This window comes from Podarcis tiliguerta (genome assembly GCF_965153285.1).
Source record: "Podarcis tiliguerta genome assembly, chromosome: 6".
NCBI lineage: Eukaryota > Metazoa > Chordata > Lepidosauria > Squamata > Lacertidae > Podarcis > Podarcis tiliguerta.
Genome location: NC_139539.1, coordinates 901881 through 911565, shown reverse-complemented (window position 1 = coordinate 911565; position 9685 = coordinate 901881). Strand labels below are relative to the sequence as shown.

The window sequence follows — 9685 nt, the reverse complement described above, 5'->3', positions numbered from 1 at the left end:
AATGAAGGCACCAGGCAGGACTTCCTGGGGAGAGCACTGCACAAGCAGGGAGCCACCACAGAAAAAGCCCTTTCTTGTTCTGCCACCCTCCGGACATCTCATGGAGGAGGCACACGAAGAAGGGCCTCAGGTCATGAGCACAGGGACCGGGTCCGTTCACACGGGGAGATGCAGTCCTTGAGGTCCAAACCAGCACTTTGAATTGGGCCTGGAAACTCCCTGGCAGCCAGGGCAGCTGAGCCAGGATCCGTGTGAGATGCTCAAGACACCTTGCGCCAGGGAGCAGCCTGGCTTCCAAATTCTGCACCAACTGAGGCTTCTGAAGCGTCTTCAGAGGCAGCCCTGCATATAACACATTGCCGTAACCCATGGGTAGACAGACTAAGTCCTGGGGGCCCAATCTGGCCCAATCGCCTTCTCAATCCGGCCCGCGGATGGTCTGGGAATCAGCATGTTTTTACATGAGTAGAATGTGTTCTTTTATTGAAAATACATCTCTGGGTTATTTGTGGGGCATAAGAATACATTCGTATTTTTTTTCCAAAATATAGTCTGGCCCCCCACAAGGTCTGAGGGACAGTGGACCGGCCCCCTGCTGAAAAGGTTTGCTGACCCCTGTAACCTAGAGGCTACCAGAGCATAGACCACAGAAATTAAGCCATCCCTGTCCAGATAGGGACACCGCTAGACCACCACTCAAAGCCTGCCCCACCCTGCTCTCCCTTTCTGCGCAGGTGTACGCATTTTGGGTACAGAATCGTAGCACTGGGAGGGACCCCATTTGAGATCTGGCTCGCCTTGCCACTGTCATCTGTGTGCTAGGAGATGAGAGGCTGGACAACTGCAAAGGGCTGTGTTTGGGGCTGCCCCCCAAGGCTGACCTGGAAGCTGCCCCTGGGACAAAATGTGCCAACTCAAGCCCAAAAAGGGAAAACGAGAGAGGTCGCAACTAAAGAAGAATGACAACTGATGGAATATGCCCAGCTTGCAGATTTAACATATAGAATAAGAGAACAAGAAGAACGTAAGTTTAAAGAAGATTGGAAAATGTTTGCTGAATATATGGGAGGAAATTGTGTACACTTGAAAACGTTGGCAGCATTGAGATAAATTCAGCAGTGTAAACAAGTTTTGATGGATGGAATAATGGAATACTGAACGGTTTGGCTTATGTAAAATATGCAGGGATTTATGGTATGCAAAATGAACCATGGAAAGAGAAGAAGGGGAGATTGATATTGTTAGGATGTTTAAACAGGTATTTAAAATTGTGAAACAGAAAACTAATAACAATTATATATATATACAGTATGTGTGTGCCTGTGTCTGTTTGTGTCTCTGTGTGTGTGTGTGCGCGCCCATGCACGCGCACACACACGCCAACTCAATTGCTCACGGAGGAATCCTGTGACTCCACTGCTGAAAGAATCCCGCTGGCTGCCAATGAGCTGCAGGGCTGAATTCCAGGTGGGTCCTGCTCCACAGAGCTCTCTGGAGCCTGGGACCAGGGTAACTAAGAGGTGGCCTCCCCCGTTATAAGCCCAGGCAATCACTGGGGGGAATGTGGGGCAGGGCATGAGAACAGCAGCATAAATTTGCTCTCCAGGTTTTTTCCGACTTTGGGGAGGGGAGGCTAAATAAACGAATGGTCCACTATTCCTGCCTCCATCTTGCAATGGGGAGAGGCAAAGGGAGCATTCAGCTTTGCTGCAGAAGGAAGCTGAGACAGGGAGTCGCTTACAACAACCTTGCAGTGCAGTCCAGTGTTCTCATCTTCGCCCCGCAGGTTCTGCCGGGAGGGTGGGTTGAGAACGAGTAACTTGCAGCAACCTCACAAGGCAGTCCACGGCCATCGTACTACGGAGTTACGACAGCTCTATTCAAAGGTTGCAGCATCTCAGACGATGGTTCCGTAGTCTGACAGAGAGTGGCTTTCCAAAGATCCCCAATTATAAGGATTGCCGCCTACACAATCCTTAATGATGATCCGCAGCTCAGAGCGACAGGTGCCCTCTTTGCTCCCGTATTGCATTATCAATGTATGTTATCAGGATGCAGACAATAGGAACGTTATATAACAGCCATTATGCACGGCTATCACAAGTGAGTGCTTTGCATGAGATTTTCAGCTGACATCATCGCAATCATGCAGAAAAAAGACAGAACAGCAGAAGAGGTGAGAAGGCAGAGCAACTCCTGATGCATCAAAAATAAATCTGCAGGGAACTGGGGGAGAGGATGGAGCCCTGAGGCACCCCTGACAGTGGGGTCCAAACTTTTTCCAAAGAGGGCCAGATTTGATGAAGTGAAGGGCTGTAAGGGCCAACCAAAGGCTCAACCAAAGTTGTTGACTTTTTTTAGGATTGAACTTGGGCTTTTTTATTATTTTACCCCAGAGTTGTTGTTGAGCTTTTTTTAGGATTCAAGTTTAGGATTTGTGGGTTAAACCACAGAGCCTAGGACTTGCTGATCAGAAGGTCGGCGGTTCGAATCCCAGTGACAGGGTGAGCTCCCGTTGCTCAGTCCCTGCTCCTGCCAACCTAGCAGTGGATACTGAAGACATCAGAGTGATCTGTTCTAATGCTTTATTGAAGAAAGGTATAGACTTCTAGCAAGCCAGCCTACCAGTTCTTTACAGACCTGGGACAGCCTCCGCAGCAAGGAGACGGCTTATCTGCGCCTGTGCAAACTTGCAAACATTCTTCACAGAACAGAGCAACATACGTCCGCCACCTGACCAAGAGTTTGCACATGACAAATACCCAAACAACGCACAGCTTGCAGACTTTACGTATACAGTAGAATAAGAGAACATGAAAAACATACGTTTAGAGAAGATTGGGAAACGTTTATTGAATACATGGGGGTGAATTGTGTGCACTTGAAAATGTTGGCAGCATTAAGATAAATTCAACAGTGTAAATAAGTTTTGATGGATGTAATAATGGAATACTGAACGCTTTAGTTTTTGTAAAATATGCAGGGATTTAGGATACGCAAAATGAACCATGGAAAGAGAGGAAGGGAAGTTATTGATATTTCAAGGATGTTTAAATGAGTATTTAAACTCATTTAAATGAGTATTAAACAGAAAATTATAGAGAGAGGGAAAGTATCTGCAATGTTTGGGTATTATATTCCCTCTCTGGGCTCTGGGCCCAGAATCTCAAGCCCCTAGATAAGGGCACCATCAAAGCACGACAATTAGCTTATATCAAAGCAAGCGAACATAAACATAATTAATTGTGGGGGCCCTTCCAACCCCCACGGAGCTTTGCTTCTATGCTTCATTGGCGGTTTTTAAGCAGAGGTTGGATGACCGGCAGTCAGGGTTTCTTGGGCAGTATTTCCTGCCTTGCAGGGGGTTGGACTATTAATAATATCTTTATTGTCATTGCCCCCTTCGGGGACAACGAAAATACTTAATTTAGGGACTAATGGCCCCTGGAGGCCCCTTCCAGCTGTACACTTCCATGATTATATTATGCCAAACAGGTGTTTTTTAAAAGGTATGTGTAGTTTTACTGAATCTCAAAACTCAGTTGGCAGGAACTTGGAAGGGCTCAAATCCTCTTCGTCCAGCTCATCATCATCTGAACAGGAAGACAGCCGAGGCCTTCGGGAAGGTGGATTAGATCAACCTTTGCAGCACCAAAGCAAGAGAGCTGGTATTTGCCATGCAAACAGGTGTCGTTTTAAGAACAGCTGGAATGTTTGCTTCTGAGTTTTGCGAAAGGCCTTCCAGTGCTGCCCTCTGGTGGCCATGTGCTGCACAACAGGCCAGCAAGGCTTGCTGGTTCATAAAACCCACACGGGGAGCCCCTGAGTCCTGCACCCCCAGCAGGTGGGAGGGTGTCCCTTTGGATTTCAAGAGGCAGCTCTGTGGGACCTCCAGCATGAAGCAAGGTTCAGAGCAAACACGGGAACACCTCCCCCCAGGATTGTAGAGTTGGAGGGGACCCCAAAGGTCCACTAATCCACCCCCTTGCAACACAGGCACCACGGCTGAAGTTCTCCAGCACAATCCCTGCTGAGATGAATGTGAGCAGAGAGTTTCCCAAGGGATGAGGCTGTGGGCCTTTTCTGTTGAGCAGAGAAACTGAAGAATCTCTACTGCCTACAGGCCAGGATCAGAGCTCCAAGACTTTGGCCACCTCCTGAGAAGAGAAGACTCCCTGGAAAAGACCCTGATGTTGGGAAAGATGGAGGGCACAAGGAGAAGGGGACGACGGAGGACGAGATGGTGGGACAGTGTTCTCAAAGCTACCAGCATGAGTGTGACCAAACTGCGGGAGGCAGTGGAAGACAGGAGTGCCTGGCCTGCTCTGGTCCATGGGGTCATGAAGAGGCAGACATGACTAAACAACTAAACAACAACCAGTTGCAGAGGGAGCAGCACTAGAAGGGGACCCCTGCCAGGCTGGCTGGCTGCGGGGTTTCCCATGAGGGCATCTGGGGGGGTCCAATCTATGGGAACAAGAGGCTGGGCTAGCTAGGCCTTGCGTCTGCTCCTCTTAGCTATCTGTCTATCTATATCTATCTATCTATCTATCTATCTATCTATCTATCTATCTATCATCTATCTATCATCTATCTATCTATCTATCTATCTATCTATCATCTATCTCTCTATCTATCCTCTTCCAGAGAAGCCAAGGTCTGTGATGCAGCAAGAAAGATGCCCCAGCATGTGACCCAGGGACGAAGCAAGTTCCCTCTCTGCAGTTTGTGACGTGGCAAAAACTCTGCCCATGTAGCTGCCCATGCGCTACTTTGGTGAGCTTTATCTTTCCCTGTCTCACACGCTGGGGCAAGGCACTCTGCCTGCGCTGCTTCCTTCAGGCTGGCCAGGGACCCCTAGGATACAGGCCGGGGTCAATCGCCATCACCACCACCATCGTCATCGTCATCATCATCGTCATCATCGTCGTCATCATCATCATCGTCGTCGTCATCATCATCATCGTCGTCGTCGTCGTCATCGTCATCGTCGTCATCATCGTCATCATCTTCATCATCGTCGTCGTCGTCATCTTCATCGTCTTCATCGTCATCGTCACGGTCGTCCAGTTCCTCGAGGGGGGGTGGCCTTGCAAGCTTTGCTGGTGTTTCCCCACTGGGGAGTCTGCCCAGTTCAACACCAGCCCCTGCCCCTTCTCCGTTTCCTGGCTGCCCCCCAGAGGCAGCCGGCCCCTCATTGGCGACACGTCCCGCTTCAGACGGTGGCTTCCCAGTGACTTCTCCACTCGCTGACTTTTCATCAGGGACGGGTTTCGTCAGGGCAGCGCCTTGCAGCTCCTCAGCCACAGGGCTGTTCTGGGCCAGCTCCGCATCCTTTCTCACCTTGGCATTTTCCCCGGAGGCTTCTTTGCACTCTGGTGTGGCTTCCGTCTGGGCGCAGCGAGGGGCAGGAGATGCCCTTCCTGGTGTCTCTGAAGACAGAAAATATGAAGGGCATGCAGTTAGTTAACCTCCTCTCAGCTCCCACAGCAGCTGTTCCCAGTCCCCTGACATCCTCATAATGTGTCTGTGTGTCAGGGAAGTTTGGGCATGGGAAATGCAGGGTGCCCACCCTCCTTCTGTTGCCCGGGTGCAAACACATCTTTCATAGACAAGAGCCAAGTTGAGATGGGTAAAACGTGAGCAGCCAAGATGCCCCAGTTTGCACTAGCTGGAGCTTGTGCACCAACTTCAGGGGCAGCCCCACATAGACATCATCATCATCATCATCATCATTTATTACCTACCCCCCCCCATCTGACTGGGTTACCTCAGCCATTCTTGGCAGCTTCCAGCATACAGAAACACAGTGGGACATCAAGCATTAAAAATTTCCCAATACAGGGCTGCCTTAAGATATCTTCAGAAAGCCATGTAGTTGTTTATTTCATGTAGTTGTTTATCTGATGGGAGGGTGTTCCACAGGGAGGTTGCCACCACTGAGAAGGCCCTCTGCCTGGTTCCCTGCAACTTCACTTCCCACCAGAAGGCCCTCAATGTCTGAGTTGGATGATGGGGTTGAAGACACTCCTTCAATAATCCAACCTGGAGATTACCAGCACACATAGTGGTCAGGTTCTCCTGGTCCAGAAATGGCCAAAGCCGGGGAAAGGCACACATGGAGCCTGTTCTTCTCCCCATCCGAAGGAGGCAGCTGACCAACTGCACCCCCCAGCACCTCCATCTTGCCAGGAGTCAGGGTCCCTTTGTTGACCTTCATGCAGCCCACTGTTGAGTTCAGAGACCAGTCCTAGAACAAAGGAACCTAAGAAGAGCCTGCTGGATCAGGCCAGTGGCCATCTCACCAGCATCCTCTTCTCACAGTGGCCAACCCACAAGCAGGATCCAAGCATCAGAGCAGCTTCTTCCTCCTGCGGTTTCCAGCCACTGGAGAAGCATTGCTGTCTCCAACTGTGGAGGCAGAGCAGATCCATCTTCCATAGCCCTCTCCTCCTCCCTGAATTGTCCAGTCCTCTTCTAAAGCCACCTAGCTTGGTGCCCACCACTGCTTCCTGTGGGAGGGAGTTCCACAGTCTGAGACGTGTGAAGGAGGACTTCCTTCCATCTGTCCCGAATCTTCCAACCTTCAGCTTCACCTCTGATCTGATCTGCAGGACGTGCAGCAGTTTGGGCGAGGTGAGGGAGGCAACACCCTCCGCCCTTCTGCCACAGGTGCGGCTCCCGTTTGTGACAACAAGGTGTGTGAGGCAAGGGAGGTGTACAGCTTTGCAGCTGTTGCTCCATGTGGGATGGGGCCGGTGCTCAGTGAGGAAGGGAGGCTGCAGAGGGGTTTGGTGCGGCCAGAGCCCCTTGACCGTGCTGCAGACTGGCTTGTGATGCACCGGACACCCAGATCCAGGCAGGTGAGCATGAAGCTTCTTCCTTCTCTGTATCTTGGCCCCGAGGATCGCTGGGCATGAAGCAATCCCAGGAGCTGAGGCAGCAATTAGCTCCCCAGCCATCTCTGTTTAGCTTGGATGGGCTCCAGCCACCGCATTCCTCCTCCTGTCTAGCCACAGAGAGTAACAGAATCTCTCCCACTGGGTAAAACTCTGCCAGGTTCTGCTCACTGATGGGAAGCAACAGGGCGAGAGACAGGGGCATCAAGGTCTCTCCCTAGCCAAGTGCAGAATCGTAGAGTTGGAAGGGTCCTCAAGGTCCCCTACTTCTACTCCCAGCAATGCAGGAATCCTAGCTAAAGAATCAAAGAATCCTAGAGCTGGAAGTGACCCCAAGGATCATCTAGTCCAGCCCCCTGCAGTGCAGAATTTCAGCTAAAGAATCCCTGACAGAAGGCCACCCAACCTCTCTTTGGAAACCTCCAATGGAAGGAGAGTCCACAACCTCCCAAAGGAGTCTGCTCCACTGTCAAACAGCTCTTACTGCCAGAATATTTCCCAATATTTAGTTGGAATCTCCTACAGATATTTGAAAACGGGTTTCATATCACCTCTCAGTCTTTTATTCTCCAACTCCCTCCACTGTTCCTCTTATTGCATCTCATGTTCACCTGCTTGTATTGATTTGTACTAGAGCAGCCTTTCTCAACCTGTGGGTCCCCAGGTGTTGCTGGACTACAACTCCCATCACCCCTAGCTAGCAAGGCCAGAGCTCAGGGATGATGGGAGTTGTAGTCCAACAACAGCTGGGGACCCACAGGTTGAGAACCAGTGTACTAGAGGATCCCACCACCACCCCCCAAAAAAAAATCATGCACCTCAGCACAAAATCTCAGGCTTGCACCCCAGGTGGCCATCCAGCCCAAGTCCATTTGCTCTGTAGTTCTTTGCAGCTTGTGGCCCCTGGAGAATGTGCCAGTTCCGGCCCACCTCAGCCCCTGGGTCCCCTTTGCTCCTCTCTCCTCAGCCTCCATGCAACAACCAGGCTCCCATTTTGCTCTGTGAAGCCAGTTCTGCTCTCAGAGCCCAAGAGAGGGGATGCTCAGCATCTGCCCAATTCAGCTTCTAAATTTCAGTCTTGACTTTGGCTCTCTCTCTCACACACACACACATTTCTGCATCGGTCTGCAAATTTTGTTTCAGAAATTCTGCACAAAACTGAATGTCCGTATTTCAAGCACATTGCTCGTAAGATACAGATTTTTCTGCAAGCAATTTCCCCTAACATAATGCCCTTTGTACATTCATGTTCAGAGGACTGGACTAGACAATCTTCTGAGTGCCTTCCAACTCGACACTTCTATGATTCTATGAATTTTTGGATTGGGGTACTGCATCACCGAATTGAGAGATGTGTGACTTTTGGAGGACAGGGCCATTTCAGTTCACAGAATGGTTAGGGAAATGTGAGCTATGCAATCCTGTGGATTCACTTTCCTGCTGCAGAAGCTGAGCAGCTCATTCTGAGCGCTGCAGTTCCCTCCGGCTACTCTTCCTTCCCATCCCAAAATTCCCACCCACCCACTGCCCAATTCCAAATTTGAAACCTGCCTTTGACATGCAAGTCCCAGAACTGCATGTCCACTCTTCCTCATTGCAAAACCATTTCCTGATTTCCTCCACCAGGGAAAAAAACCCCACATCCTTTCCTTGCCTGGATGGTCCCAGCCGCTGAGGCCGCTGGCTTTGCATCCCAACAACTGCCTCTCCTTACCTGTGTGTGGTGCAGCCAGCAGGGCAGTCCAGAGGACCAAGGACCCCACAAGGAGCAAGAGGCCACCCGACTTCATGGTGGCGCTGAGAGGCAGCTCCTTTGGACCAGGACTGAACTATCCTAGTTTATATACCCTCTCTGGGTGGAGCCGGAAATACTTTGCACGGTGACTTATGAGAACATCTCGTTGACAGCCAAATTCCATTTCCTAATATGCCACCGTGCCAACTACAGGGAACCTGCGTTTTACCTGTAACACAATTGCATCTATCAATGTTTTGACCTTGATTGCAAGGTTGCAACATTTCTATTTGCAGAGAGGATGGAATTCTTTGTGGATAAATTCATAAGGCAAAGCCAGGTTTCTAACAGATTACCAACACAAGCTGGATAGCTGAAAAGTACCCAGTATGACATATTTGGCACAGTATGAAGGAACTGGGGCCTTCCTGCCTTCCGTTGGTGGTGAGAAGTCTTTTGACAGGATAGGGTGGCCACTAACAAAGAAAGCTTCAAAAGGCTTGCTGTCAGAGACCAATTATTTTAACCCGGCTACATATAAGATCTTTAGTAAATGGACAGCTATCAAGACAGGTAGTTTTTAAACGAGGAGCAAAACAAAAATACTCTTTCAATTTTATTGCATTCTATTGTGCTAGCCAAAGGCCGTGGCAACATGCAAAGAAGGAAAAGAAAAGAAAAGAAAAGAAGACACACACAGAGAGAGCAGTTGCTACATATGCAGTAAAACCATGGTCAAATCCACCAAAATTTCTTATTACACAGAATAAAAAGCAATTCTCAAATAAAATGTGCAAATTAGATCTCGGAGTCCCCTTTGCAACTGACCGCTAGCCCATCCTGTTCTTTCTTCCTAATCTTCCTAGCTGCCAAAGCACAGAGAGCCACTTTATAAGTCACAGAGTCATCAGTAACAGCAGCCATTTCACCTTCTCCACCCTGGTTAGATTTCTTGGGTCTGTATATAGTAGACATTGTAGTAGGTAAGAGTATTCTTAAATAGGTATCTGACGATGTTTGCTATTGCAGCAGTAAGGTTGGACCTACCGTG

At 49.6% G+C, this 9685-nt stretch overlaps 1 protein-coding gene across 1 annotated transcript; it reads right to left on the bottom strand.

The window, feature by feature from the left end:
• Window positions 1–4624: 4624 nt before the first annotated feature.
• On the bottom strand, window positions 4625–8741 carry LOC310681026 (uncharacterized protein). Its single transcript, XM_083448325.1, has 2 exons — window positions 8614–8741; window positions 4625–5432 (listed from the first exon to the last, which is right to left on the bottom strand). The coding sequence occupies exons 1-2, from the start codon at window positions 8687–8689 to the stop codon at window positions 4876–4878; spliced, it is 633 nt and encodes a 210-aa protein (XP_083304451.1). The 5' UTR covers window positions 8690–8741; the 3' UTR covers window positions 4625–4875.
• Window positions 8742–9685: the final 944 nt, after the last annotated feature.

What these genes read in the sequence shown, in the direction of transcription:
- LOC310681026 (XM_083448325.1), bottom strand. Translation starts at nt 8,689, where the DNA reads ATGAAGTCGGGTGGCCTCTTGCTCCTTGTGGGGTCCTTGGTCCTCTGG. An exon ending in GCTGGCTGCACCACACACAG is followed by an intron (nt 5,433 to 8,613) that starts GTAAGGAGAGGC and finishes TTCTGTCTTCAG; the next exon opens with AGACACCAGGAAGGGCATCT.